The sequence below is a fragment of the Leuciscus leuciscus genome (assembly GCF_965113295.1).
Source record: "Leuciscus leuciscus genome assembly, chromosome: 13".
Lineage (NCBI taxonomy): Eukaryota > Metazoa > Chordata > Actinopteri > Cypriniformes > Leuciscidae > Leuciscus > Leuciscus leuciscus.
Window position 1 is genome coordinate 3,910,871 of NC_138737.1, and position 15,003 is coordinate 3,925,873.

General features: G+C 36.3%; 1 protein-coding gene and 1 long non-coding RNA gene across 2 annotated transcripts; one reads left to right on the forward strand and one right to left on the reverse strand.

Annotated features, from left to right (window-relative positions):
* Positions 1–1,721: 1,721 nt before the first annotated feature.
* bnip3la (BCL2 interacting protein 3 like a) lies at positions 1,722–13,144 on the reverse strand. Its single transcript, XM_082187907.1, has 6 exons — positions 13,001–13,144; positions 8,459–8,717; positions 6,794–6,875; positions 6,568–6,674; positions 5,429–5,584; positions 1,722–4,316 (listed from the first exon to the last, which is right to left on the reverse strand). Exons 1-6 carry the CDS (start codon positions 13,053–13,055, stop codon positions 4,268–4,270), a joined length of 708 nt encoding a protein of 235 aa, XP_082044033.1. The 5' UTR covers positions 13,056–13,144; the 3' UTR covers positions 1,722–4,267.
* On the forward strand, positions 8,726–11,518 carry LOC309512373. Its single transcript, XR_014210971.1, has 3 exons — positions 8,726–10,030; positions 10,063–10,094; positions 10,159–11,518. It is a non-coding gene; the product is annotated as an uncharacterized lncRNA (long non-coding RNA).
* Positions 13,145–15,003: the final 1,859 nt, after the last annotated feature.

Below are 15,003 nucleotides of genomic sequence, written 5' to 3' on the forward strand. Positions count from 1 at the left end.
CCTGTAACACATGCATCAAGACAGGAGAGAGCACCAATCAGAGCGCAGGACGCATGCTTGCCTGTCTGTGGAGACTTTTCACCAAATAAAACACACAAAACCCCACATTCATAGTGCTCAACAATCACATGCATTCACAGTTCACGCGCGAGTCATTCCATCAAACACACACACTCGTGCACCAGTAAAATTTAGTCCATCGATAACTTTCATGATGGTGGTAGCCTACTATCTTACCTTCAGAAACGGCAAGAAATATGGATAAACATAAACGTCAGATGAATGGAAAATGCTTGAATGTGTTTGCCATTGATTTATTAAGAATTGCATGCAGGGACAAATGCATCAGTGCCACATGTTGAGTGGATTGGTTACAGCACTCCAAGTGGTGGTTATAGAAAAAGTAGTTCAAGTGTAGATTTTCAATTTTTAATAACTTTAAAGATTTGACAAGAACTCAGAACTGTAATCAAATTAATTACTAGGACACCATTTCTGATACTTCCTAATTTGCCATTTTGTGCCTTTACCGCCAAATTCATTAAGGTGTTTTTGGAGAATCGCACCGAACACCAAACATTTATTTGGTGTCTTTTGTGAGGCTTGATCTGAATAGGATTTGAGCCAATTTTGGCATAGATTGGACAAGTTTAGAAGGGTTATCCGTGAACAAAAAGGTGCAAAAAATTTAGCCTATAGGGTGAAACCTGAGAAATTGTTCACCATAGTCTTCAAATTTGACTTGTATGCATCAAGTCATTCTGGCAATTATATATAAAATGCTATTTGGCGTTCATGCTAATACAGCCAGTCTTTCCTGGTTAATTCATTAATCCGTTGCATGGTTTGACCAACATGCAAAGTTGTCGAGAGATGGAAAATCTAGTTTGGCGGAAATTAAACCACTAGGATAAGTTCATAAAAAAATGTTTTCTAGGCCATTAGGTTTAAATGATAAAGCTAAAGACACATGCTGGCCTTTCACATTTATCCACTTGGCAGATGCTTTTCTATACATTGCATTTAAGGTACATTTTATTAGTGCATGTGTTCCCAGGAAATCAAACCCATGACCTTGGCATTAGCGCCATGGTTTACTGTTTGAATTGTAGAAATCCTGGAACAGCATTCTAATAAACCAGTCACAATTTAAGAAAAAAAGAGTGTGTTTCAGTTACCATCATTTTCCCTTTTGATTTGAATGGTATTTGGTTAGAATTTGGACTACAGTATATGAAGCTTTTGAGACTATCAACAATTCCTAGTTTATTAAAGCACCCTTACGGTAATTTTATGCCACCCAAACTGGGGTTTGTTAAGAAACGGCAGAGGCTTTGTGAATTGATATAAAGCTAAAAATTAATTAAATCCTAGAAGTGTAAAATTTAAATAATGTATAAATAAAAAACAATTACTAAAAAATGAAATATTTTGTTTACTTGCATTTTACGAGAACATTTACTGATATCAGAGAATTGCGGTCATGCAAATGTGTTGTTACATTATTGAAATATTAACAACAAAATCTCTGCAGCATCAAACTGACTATTTGTTTAGTTCTACATGTAGATTAGTGCAAGAATATTTGATGAATGAGTATTGTAGGAAAAGTGAATGGGTTTCATATCACTTCCTAACTTGTCACATGGCAACAAGCAAAACAAATGAGAAATGTTCAACATGGACACAAACCAACAATGGAAAGACAACAAAAGAAAATATGAATGTCAGGGTTATATTTTAATATCAGTTCAGTTTTCCTCCAATACCAGCGAAATACAAGAAACTACATGTTCTTTGCTTCTTCACTCCAGTCACGATTGGAATTCAAACGAAACACATTGTAGAGCTGTCAATCACGAGGGCCCCGCCCTCCAGTATCCATACTCATGATTAAAAGCAAAAAATTCAAAACAACAAGAGATATAACAGAGAAAGAAAACATAATAATGTGCATAAAACATCTCGTATGGTGATCCCACCCAACATAGACCAGGCAGGGCTAGCTTATCGTATCTGACATGAGCTACAGCTACTCCATTCACAGTCGTCATTTCCGCCCCACGCAGGGGAAAACTAACTTGACCTCCGCCAGCTGGTCCTGATGTGGATTCTCTCTGAACACACGCATGCAATGGGGCGCAGAAAAGGTGCAAACAACAAAACTCGAGGCACGGCTGAAGTGACACTAAATTGGCCTCTTGTATTTCCACTCCCCCTCTGAGACAGCATGAAAACAGAGTAAAGAAGTAAAGCGTGGCACAATGACACAGACGGCCTCAATGCAAAGGATGAGCTGTTAACTGGTTAAAGTAGCAGAACTCTCACTGGACTATTCAAATATGAGGTTTCAAGGTCTTTTAAACACACTTTGCTTAGTAGAAGTGCTACTAGATAATGTGAGGGTGAAACACCGGGTCTAGAAAATTTCCAGGTTATCTTTTCCCCTAATTGGGGATAAATATATATATGTGTGTGATTATTATTATTTTTTTTAAATTATGACATTATTTCCATGCCATTTTTACTGTATTACAATAAAAATTTGTGTAGTTATGTTTTTTTTTTTATTAAAACAGCATTAATTTAAAGGGGAGTGAAACTAACATAACATAATATAATGTATAAATATTTTACAATTTAAATATATTTTTTTTCACAATATGGTAATGAGAACATTTGCTTAATTGTCATGCAAATAATACCTCAATATCTTAAACCTGGCTTAGGTCTTTATAAATTAGAATATAATCATGGCATGAAATATGAGCCGGACGTGTTCACAACAGATTTCATCTGTATATCGGCATGTGTAAGTCTTCCAAACGAGTAGTTTCATCTGTAAAACGACACTTAAAAACATGTAGACGGAGTGTGGATGTGTTGTTTTGATAAAAGTACGTACAACGGCGTATTATACACAACCTTAGAAACACTATGACTAATATCAACAGGGTGTTCACAGTAAAATCAAAAGGCCTTGTAAGGTGTTGTCAAAATGAAATAATCCACTCACACATCCAGTCTGTGAGAAGGGACTCGTGTTGGGTTTGGCGGTCGAAGCCCTTTGGCACTGAGATACACAGTCAGAAACTGCTGTGAGAAGGATATGCATCAAGGCAAAGAAGAGAGTGTAAGTTTGTATGTGTGTGTAGCTTTCCTAGAAACTCTAAAAACAACTATAACCGGACCAGTTTGGCTCTTAAACAGATGTACGTCCATGCTGATCTCTTTAGCTTAAGGTCTTTTGATTAGAAAAACATGTAAGTTTGTGATTTTCTTATGTTTTTATACTCTGCTGGGCTACACTTTATTTTAAGGTGTCCGTGTTACACTGCAATTATACACTGAAGTACTGAGTATTAATAATTAACCACATGTACTTACTATAGGGTTAGGAATAGGGGTTGGTTTAAGGTTAGTTGCATGTAATTGTGCATCATTTATAGTTATTACAACAGTAACTACATGTAACGAGTAACAATGAGACTGTGAAATAAAGTTTGCTTGAGTTTTGTATCTGTCATACTGGATCTTTCTGGAAGTGAAGAGCATCAGAAACTCCCAAAAACAGAACTGAGAGAAACCTCTAAAGGTTTACATTCTACATAAAATAAGTCTTGAAAATAACTGTAACAGTCCGACATAATGCAGCAAGCGCACATTATGTAAAGCATGACTTCAAAATGACTCGTAATGCACAGAATCAATAATTCAAATGCACAGAATTATCTCTCTAGAATGATTTCTCTAGTGTGAAACCTCACAAAATTTCCTATTAGGAGTCGGAAATGAACTCGATATAAAGATGGCACTATACTGTGGTATCGGTCCAGTGGTATCTACAATTTCCCAAAATTCCTGGCCACACCCAGGAGCACACAGAGACTCCATATTCGTTGCATAAGAAATGCGTCATGCAGAAATAAAAGATAATATGCCGAGGGTTGTAGTGATGAAGTGGTAACTGGGGCTCTAGCTTGCGTCAGGGAATAAATCAGAACATGTCCAAATAAAAACATATAAAACATGTCAGTAAGCCACGGCGTTAGAGGGCAAGGATTTTGCGACACTGATAAAGGTCAACAAGCAGAGGGGGTGATGGGAAACCAAGGGGCGTGGATTCAAAGAAAAGAGAAAGACAGACAAGGGAAAGAATGAGAGAGAGAGAGAGAGAGAGAGAGAGGGAGGAATCATCACGCGATTGGCCACCGCTGTGCCACGACTGCTCATGATGGGGCGTCCAGGCACTGGGGTCTGATCCGGTTTAAAATGAGCTGGTGGAGGGCGTAGTCAACCTCTTCCCAATGTAGACCCTAAAAAAAAAAGAACATAATATTTGCATAATATAATATCAATACAGTAAATATTTAATACAAACAAACTAACGTTCAAAAGTTGGAGGTCGGTAAGATTTCTGCTCACCAAAGCTGCATTTATTTAATCAGAAATACAGTAAAAACAAAAATTGTGTGAAATATTATTGCAATTTTAAATAGCTGTTTTCTATTTGAATATATTATAAAATGTAATTTATTCCTTTGATGCAAAGCTGAATTTTCAGCATTATTTATTCCAGTCTTCAGTGCCAAGTAATATTGTTAATTCATCAGCTTTTAAATGTATTGTACATATATAATTATACATACTGGAATAAAACTAAATATAATAGATACATATACTAAATATATTACTATGAAGCAGCACAATTGTTTTCACTATTGTTAATAATAAGATATGTTTTTTAGATGAGCAAATTAGAAACACATTAGAATGATTTCTGAAGGATCATGTGACACTGAAGACTGGAGTAATGATGCTGAAAATTCAGCTTGGATCACAGGAATAAATTACATTTTAAAATATATTTAAAAAAGAAAAGGGTTATTTTAAATTGTAATAATATTTCAAAATATTTCTAATTTTTACTGTATTTTTTAATCAAATTAATACAATCTTGGTAAGCAGAAGAGACTTCTTTGAAAAACATCTTATCGCCCCAAACTTTTGAAAGGTAGTGTATGACCACCCACATTTACATAACGCATATTCAATATTTGGCATCTTGGTGGGGATGTTGTTGCTCGTTTCAGATTGGTTAACAGGTAAGAGCCATACAGGTGCAGTAGCCGAAACAGAGGGTCAGGGCATGTAACACTAAATTACCACTTTCTGGTGCAGGAAACCTTGATTAACATTATAAGTGCACTTCAAGCTTAATGTACAAATAAATACATTTTACCTGCCAAAACGTTTTTACTTCTTAAATTACTTGCACATGTAAGACCATGTAGTTATATCATTTCTTAATAGTCTCAGCATGCATCAACTTCACTGCAGCTATACTCATATGTTGCTCTGAAGTGATTATTGTGAGACGCACAGGTTGAGCTGGTACAGTATATGGTGTGTGTGTGTTGGCACTCACCCCAGTCCCAGTGCCAGGATGTGGGTGAGCAGCAGCGAGGGCATAAACATTTTCAGGAACTCAGCGGAGAACACGCCTCCTTTCTTCATAGCACCCGTCTTTCTCATGCTCAGAGACACCGATCCAGAACGCTTCGGGTGGCGGAAGTGGAATTCCCTGTGAGCGGTCAAAGAGAACCATTACACTAATGTCTCACTGAAAATGCAGAACACTTTAACTCCCAACACTCCCAGCACCTTAAACTGAGGGCTAATCATTTTTTTTTTATAAAATAAAAATCTAAATAAAAAATCGCTTGAATTAAATATCAAAATAAATTAATACATTTTAAATAAGTAAATATAATTATTTGAATTAATATATAAGAAAATAAATAATATAAAAATAAGAAAATGGTTGAATTCCCTTTGAGCGGTCAAAGAGGACAATTATACTTCTATCTAAACTGCAGAACACTTCTGTTGTGAGCTTGGTACCTTACTGAGAGAAGAAAAAATTAAATTAAATAAAAATACATGTAAAAATTAAATTAAATTTAAAATAAAAAAAATTTAATAAAAAAATTTTTTTTCCTCAATTAAAAATACATTTAAAATAAAAAAATATTTAAATATATAATAATATATAACATTATAATAAGTCATCATGAAATCAAAAATGACCCTATTTACTTTCTTAGCGCACATTACTAGTCTTGAGGTGAACAATTAATCCATGCAAGATAATACACATAAAAAAATTGTTTGTTGTGAAAATCATTAATCAAAATGTGAATATTTGCTTCCGTGCGCTAAAGTAAAACCCCGCCCTCTATTCAATACTCTGTTACACTTGGAAATACGTCACAAAACGGAAGTTTTCTGGTTCACGGGGACTTCAAAATAAATAAATAAGAAATAAGAAATAAAGCTATTTTTAAGAAATACATAATATTTAAAATCAATCAATCAAATATTTTAAATAAAAAAAAAAGAGAAAATAAAAGAGAAACAAAAACATTTTCACAGAAAATAGAATATTTTATGAATATAAAATAAGTATATTGGATTTTAGAAATGAATACATTTTCCATGGGGCAATATGTCACACATGATGAAACTGTGAACATACACACAAAATGGTTTAATATGGGTTCTTACTTCGGGGGAATGTTCTCTGGTCGACTGGACCAGTCTGCCACCCAACTCTCCCCTTTATTCATGAGGATATCATCCTCTTTGTCCCTGTCCAGACTATCATCATCTGACTGAAAGAGAGATGAGAAATGACCGCACTCATTAAAGGTGTGCTTCTTAAATAACAGTACTATCCCGCTAGATTCACTGTTAAACAGTAGTTCAGTAATGACTCTAGATTACGGTGTACCTGACAGTCTCTCTCGCTGGGCATCTCCACATCAAACATGATCTGCCCCTCATCCTGGTCAGGACTGTGTGGTCGTGGTGGGCTGTAAACACACATCAAAGAAAACTAAAATACAGATCAGAGAAAACAAACCAAATCAGACGCCTGAATCATGTGTGGAGTGAATTACACCGTATTGAAAGCTGCAGATCTGAGAATAAAAGTGCTAAATCAAAGCTCTGTACATGTGGAAACACACTCAGAGCTTTAAAAAAAATGTACAGTACAGACCAAAAGTTTGGACACATTACTATTTTTTATGTTTTTGAAAGAAGTTTCTTCTGCTCATCAAGCCTGCATTTATTTGATCAAAAATACAGAAAAAAAAATTAATGTTGTGATATATTATTACAATTTAAAATAATTGGTTTTCAATTTATTATACTTTAAATTATAATTTATTTCTGTGATGCAAAGCTGAATTTTCAGGATCATTACTCCAGTCTTCAGTGTCACATGTGACATCCAGAAATCATTCTAATATTCTGATTTATTATAAGTGTTGGAAACAGTTCTGCTGCCTAATATATTTGATGAATAAAAGGTTAAAAAGAACTGCATTTATTCAAAATTAAAAAATATTTTCTAATAATATAAATCTTTACTATCACTTTTTATCAATTTAACACATCCTTGCTGAATAAAAGTATTGATTTATTTTTAAAAAAAGAAAAAAAAATACTGACCCCAAATTACTCACCCCAAAAGATTTCTATTTTTAAAACATTTGCTTCTTTTTTTTTTTTTATTCATCAAAGTATCCTAAAAAAGTATCACAGGTTATGAAAAAATATTAAGCAGCAGAACTGTTTCCAACTTTGATAATGAATCATCATATTAGAATGATTTCTAAAGGATCATGTGATAGACTGGAGTAATGATCCTGAAAATTCAGCTTTGCATCACAGAAATAAATTATAATTTAAAGTATAATAAATTGAAAACCAATTATTTTAAATTGTAATAATATATCACAATATTTTAAAAAATCTGCATTTTGATCAAATAAATGCAGGCTTGATGAGCAGAAGAAACTTCTTTCAAAAACATTAAAAATAGTAACGTGTCCAAACTTTTGCATTAATTGCACAAATTCCATTCATTTTATTCATAGCGAAATGGATTTTGAATGATAACTTCTAAACCTTCAGAGACAGCCCTACTGTGAGCGAAGGGGTTGTTAATCGATAGCATTTGCTTCAGAAAACCACGTCAGACTGCATTATTTCAACTTAGTTTTAAAATCATCGCGTTTAACAGCAGAATTTGTGGTGAAAAACTACATTACCCATGATGCTGTACAGAACATTCCACCAATCAGTCGAAATGTAAACGTAAATCGAGTTGGTCTCCCAACACTCTCAGAATATTTAAATATTTCAATATATATGCATATTTTGCATATATATCATTGCTTATGACGCTTTAACGAAGACTCTTTAAAAATCCCAATGGGAGAAATGAATGGAAATAATACTTCCGGAGCTGCTAAAAAAGGGGGCGGGTGCTAATGCACTATAATAACCCTGGTTTGGTGAGTAGTCCACTCATTTTTAGCCAATCAGAAACATTCTCTTCCTGTCAATCATTTTGATTGTTTGAGTTTGAAGAGCAAACCTGTCATACCTATTGCAGGATGAACTGCTGGGGCTGGACTCGTGTTGGGCATCCAGCAGGATTTTCTCCATGTCTCCGTTATGGATGGAGGAGGAGGAAGGCACGTGCTCCAGTCCTCCTGTTAGGACCTCCTCTTCCTCCTGCACGGCCTCCAGGGCCTGTGAAGCCTGGGACTCGCCTTGGTTCCCATTCCCCAGCAGAAGCAGCGAGGGCAAGCTGGCGTTCTGCTGCTGAGTGTTTCCGTTCATCTCCAGCTCCACCCAGGACCCTAAGAAGACAGAACAGTCATTAGCATCAGCTCCTGCTCCTCCACAGTTCCTGCATTTAAATGGGCGTAGTTTGATTTTAATCCAGTGAAATAATTTAGTCTTTCATGAGAGTTTCTAACCTCTCTCTAACCCTTAGTGTACGTGTCCGCTGGTGTGGAGTTGAGCGGGCGTTTTCAATTCATTCTCTAGGCAGACTCATTCAGGGGATTGTGGGATTGACATCAGGACAGAGTAGGCTATGGGAGAATGCCTGCATTTTAAGCAAATGGGGAGCCAAAAACACACACATTTTGCTCAAAAGTGAATATGAGACTGCCTTCTAAGAACACACATCCTCTGTTGACCTGGTGCAAACATGAGACACGTATGCGTCCCAGTTGAACCTCACTGTTGCTAGGCAACACAGAGATCCACAGACGGGTCCCGTGATGCTTTAATAACAGGATGGAGTGATGGGATGTTGCTAGGCATTGTTTTGTGGCTGCTATGGTGTTCTGGGTGGTTGGTTTCAAGTTTCTGCTGTTGCTCCAAACAAAATAGAAGTAAATTCTATTAAAGGGATAGTTCACCAAAAAAAAATTGAATCTGTCATTAATTACTCACCCTCATGTCGTTCCAAAACCATCATAAAAGTAATCCATGTGACTCCAGTGGTTTAACACCAATTTTATGAAGTGGTTATTTACGTGAGTTCTTTGTTTGTGCAAAAAACATAATTTACCACGTTATTTCCAAAATATTTATTTACAATATGATGTTTTTACTATTTTTCTGGGGCTTGAAAGGGGTAGTTGCGTAGACTGTCAATGGAGGGACAGAAAGCTCTCAGATTTCATTAAAGGCAGGGTAGGCGATTTGTTCCAGAAAGATTTTTTTGTTATGCTGGTTGAAAGTCTCTTTACATACTGATAGCAATCACTAAGTTAAGTGGTCTAAATGTATTTATATGTATATATAATCTTTGGAATGCAAAAGACCATAAAATGGTCGTCTAAATTGAATGGTACAATGTCCTACCTGCCTGTCGACATATCTCTGCACACTTGTTCGAACAGACATCAAGTGATGTGACTGATGTATCAGCACAATTCATGCTATGCAGAGTTAGACAGACGTCAGTCACCGAGCGCCACAAACGAAACAGCAGCCGCCTTATACAGTTCCTCCTGAACCAAAACATCCAGCTTATGGTGCGTTCACGCCATAAATACTGGAAGAGATGGAAACCTGTATACTTGGAGCAGTTCGTGACTTGAATTTGCACGTTTCTGTGCCAACACTATCAACATCGAAATGAATCTGCAGCCGTCAGGTGGTACAGCAGTCAGGTGGTGCAGCAGTCAGGTGGTACAGCAGTCAGGTGGTACAGCAGTCAGGTGGTACAGCAGTCAGGTGGTACAGCAGTCAGGTGGGACAGCAGTCAGGTGGGACAGCAGTCAGGTGGGACAGGCCAGTGCTCTTTATGTTGTTTATGTGTATTATTATTGTAATGTTATGTGCTTTGAGACATGATGAGGTAGTTTAACGCCGTCTCTCGTCTCATGACGCTTTGCAAACTCTGCTGTGCGCGTTCATGTTCTGAAGGAGGCGTGGCTTATGCTTTCAAAGCTATTGCTAGCCTCTCCGAAAATTGCCTAGATGCCTACCCTACCTTTAAAAAAGTTTTAATTTGTGTTTCGAAGATGAACGAAAGTCTTACAGGTTTGGAACGATATGAGAGTGGGTAATTAATGACAGAATGTTCATTTTTAGGTGAACTAACCCTTTAATTTAATCATTATCACAACTAACCTTTTAAAACATCAAGGGAAATAACCAACAACATTGCAGCACTAATAAGCCAGCATCCTGTTTAAATGAGCATGTCTGATCATCTTATTATGGCAAAATCCTTCACTAGAGGCCAGCCCACAACAATGAACTCTCGTATTTCCCCACAGTCATGGGCATGTTGCCATGGCAGACTATTTTCCACCAGCTCTTGTTGTCACACTGCATCACAACAAACCTCAGACTTACCACAGACTTGCATTGAAGGAGGGACCCAAGCCATATCTGGTACCACGTAGTAACCACCATAACAACTGCATAGCAACACCTTGACAACGTGCTGACGAGTTCTGCATGGGCGAGCACTACTCACATTCTAAAAAATATATAAAAACCTAACATGGCCACATCCTAGGCCTAAAAGTGATGAATGACTGACTATCGATATGGTAAAATATTCAAATGAATGCACAGATATTATAACAAACCAGCTCTAGTTGCACTGATCCTGGAGCAGCTCCGATGGAATTCACTGCAGGGAAGGAGCGGGAGGAAGGGAGGGATTATGTAATCTCTGGCACATCAAACCACTCGCTGCTTTCCCTCTCCCATCCCCCCGCTGTGTCTGTAACCCAGATCTGTCTGTGTGCCACAGATGCTGAGAAACCTACTATTCACCACCACTAAATGATAACTAGTAAACAGAAGGACTCATTTTAATGAGTCTGCACCATCTGAAAGCTCTCTAGAAGACAGAGTGCATCTCAAAAGCTATCGAATTGCCTATTTAGACAGCATTTTTGGGCATCATAGGATGTACAGTATACATGCTGTCTGGTTAGGAAGGCAAAACACTAGGTTTATGAGTGTAAACCGGATAGGTAAACAAAGCCAGAATAATTTTACCACTGTAATGTGACAAATTTCCGAGTGCAATAGAATATTCAAGAATGATTGTAGGATGGGACTTGATTTTATACGTCAGGAATTGATTGGATGGTGAAAAGTGAGATTTGATATGAGGGGATGAGATGAGACCAGCTGAAAAGGAAAATCTGAAAAGATCACAAAATATTTTTTTCTTCTTCTTCAGAATAAAGTGCATTGGTGAATTTACACAACAAGAGTATGAAGGTGTATTAAGAAAATAAAATTGCATTTTTTTATTTTTTTTTACACATCATGTTGACTTGTTTGGACATGTCCCTTGGGGCTTCTTGAAAGATTCCAGATGGTTTCAGAGATACTGTCACCTGTCAAATCACATGATGGACCTTAAATTACTTTTTTACATCACTTTACAACTAGTGCAACCACTATATGCATTAAATATGAATTTGAATATGCGTTCAGCTAACTAATAGCATCTAACAATAGTATTCTTCCAAAGAAATTATCCCAAAAATAAGCACATTGAGCCTGAGCACACTTATACATTCTCCAAGTTCTATAACATTTGCAGATATATGCATAAATGCATTTTGAAGATTCATCTACATTATATTCAAATCTACAATGCTTGTGCAATAATTAAGAGTAATAGTTAATATTTGATTCTAGAGGATGCAACTATATGCACTCCAAACCATATATTGTTATGCACAAACAAACAAAATAAAGGAAATATGGTTTGCACTTCACTTCGTATGTGCAACCAATGGAATTGTTCAGAGGTACAGAATGAATGTGAAAAATGAAGAAAATGTGCTGAGGTTTGAGGTCATCTGACCAGTAAATCATTATCTGACCGCTTTGAACACACAAAGATGAAAAAAAGGGGAAACAACACAGGGAAATGTCTCAATATAGACTGCCGTTTTCAGGACAGGGCGGGCAAACACAACATTTACTAAATTATATCAAATTAACCTTTGTGTTGACTTAATTGTGGTATTCTGATAAAAGAAACCAACTAATGAGATTTCAGTTTTTAAAAAGATAAAAATATAAATGTATTCAATATGTAATAATAACCCATGATGGGGGTATGAAGTAATGCTTAACTGGAATAACCCAGCTACTAAAACAAAAACAGAATGGAGCACACAATGAACAGTAAAATATTAAGGCCATAGCCAGTTAAATTAAGCCGAAATAAATTAAGCTCTCCTACAGTTTCATTAGTTATTTACACGCCCCCGCCTCCATTTTTCTCAGTACCCCTCTTCGCTTTGTTTTGATATCAACGTAGCCCCGCCTCCACGGCGCTCGAACTTAAAATCAAACGAACGGTTGGCTAACGTTCCATCAATCATTAAGAGTTGCCAAGCAACGCCACATCATTCATTCTCATTCGCTCTCGCGTTATGACGCCATCTTAATCTCCCGCCCTTTAACCCCTCCCCTAAGAGAAAGGAGGAAATTCCAGCCATTGAGCGAAGTGAGACAATAGATGTTGCATAACAGCGTTTTAAAGCTCCATAGAAAAATAAAACGTGCACATACAACAGATGTAAAGCGACATTAGGATCCCTCCCGACTTTTCCCTGCAGAAACAAGGACGGGGTTTTACCGTTGAGTCCCTGTTCTTCATTGTTGTTGAGCTGCGCGGCGGCTGTGGTGGACATGTTGCCTCTCCAGTCACTCGCGTCCCCTGCTCGTGAACGCGCGCGTGCTCATTCATCTGCGGCCCCTGAATGGCTCCACCTGAACGCAGGCGCAACGTCATCACATTCAGAACATTCATTTCAATAACATTTACTAAATAAATAAAAAATGCACAAAACAGAAGTATAGGCAACAGAAAATTATACTTCTGTTTTGTGCATTTTTTATTTATTTAGTAGATGTAGACATAGATGGACAGACAGACAGATAGATAAACAAAAGATAGATACATAAATAGACATAGATAAATACAGTTAGACAGACAGATACAAATATATTGATGGATACAGACATATAGTAAAAAAAAAAAAAATATACATACATATAGAGATAGACAGACAGATAGAGATAGACAGATAGACACATACATATAGAGATAGACAGACATATAGAGATAGACAGACAGATAGAGATAGACAGATAGACACATACATATAGAGATAGACAGACATTTAGAGATATACAGACAGATAGACACATACATATAGAGATAGACACATACATATAGAGATAGACAGACAGATAGACATACATATAGAGATAGACAGACAGATAAGACACATACATATAGAGATAGACAGACATATATACATACATATAGAGATAGACAGACAGATAGAGATAGACAGATAGACACATACATATAGAGATAGACAGACATATAGAGATAGACAGACAGATAGACACATACATATAGAGATAGACAGACAGACACATACATATAGAGATAGACAGACATATAGAGATAGACAGACAGATAGACACATACATATAGAGATATACAGACAGATAGAGATAGACAGACAGATAGACACATACATATAGAGATAGACAGACAGATAGAAACATACATATAGAGATAGACAGATAGATAGACACATACATATAGAGATAGACAGACAGATAGACACATACATATAGAGATAGACAGATAGATAGACACATACATATAGAGATAGACAGATAGATAGACACATACATATAGAGATAGACAGACAGATAGACACATACATATAGAGATAGACAGATAGATAGACACATACATATAGAGATAGACAGACAGAGAGACACATACATATAGAGATATACAGACAGATAGAGATAGACAGACAGATAGACACATACATATAGAGATAGACAGACAGATAGACACATACATATAGAGATAGACAGATAGATAGACACATACATATAGAGATAGACAGACAGATAGACACATACATATAGAGATAGACAGATAGATAGACATACATATAGAGATAGACAGACAGATAGACACATACATATAGAGATAGACAGACATATAGAGATAGACACATACATATAGAGATAGACAGACAGATAGACACATACAGATAGAGATAGACAGACAGATAGAGATAGACAGACAGATAGAGATAGACAGACAGATAGACACATACATATAGAGATAGACAGACAGATAGACACATACATATAGAGATAGACAGATAGATAGACACATACATATATAGAGATAGACAGACAGATAGACACATACATATAGATAGACAGACATATAGAGATAGACAGACAGATAGACACATACAGATAGAGATAGACAGACAGATAGAGATAGACAGACAGAGATAAATATACAATGCTGATATAAATGTGCTGAAATCCTGAAAATAATGTTATTTAGTTTCAATGACAAGTCTATATTTTTATATGCGTATTACGGATGTTGCCCCTAAATTGTAAGGCAACATACATTGTCTATATGTACTGCAATAATGACAACCTAAAAACCCACTAGTACGGTTCACAGATCACCAAAACCTAAAATAGCTCAGGCACAGATTCATCTCTGGATGTCCTATTTGTTCCTGCTAACCTAAATATGGGGCAGATGTTTAAAGAAAAGTGATTCTTCTCTGTATAATCATC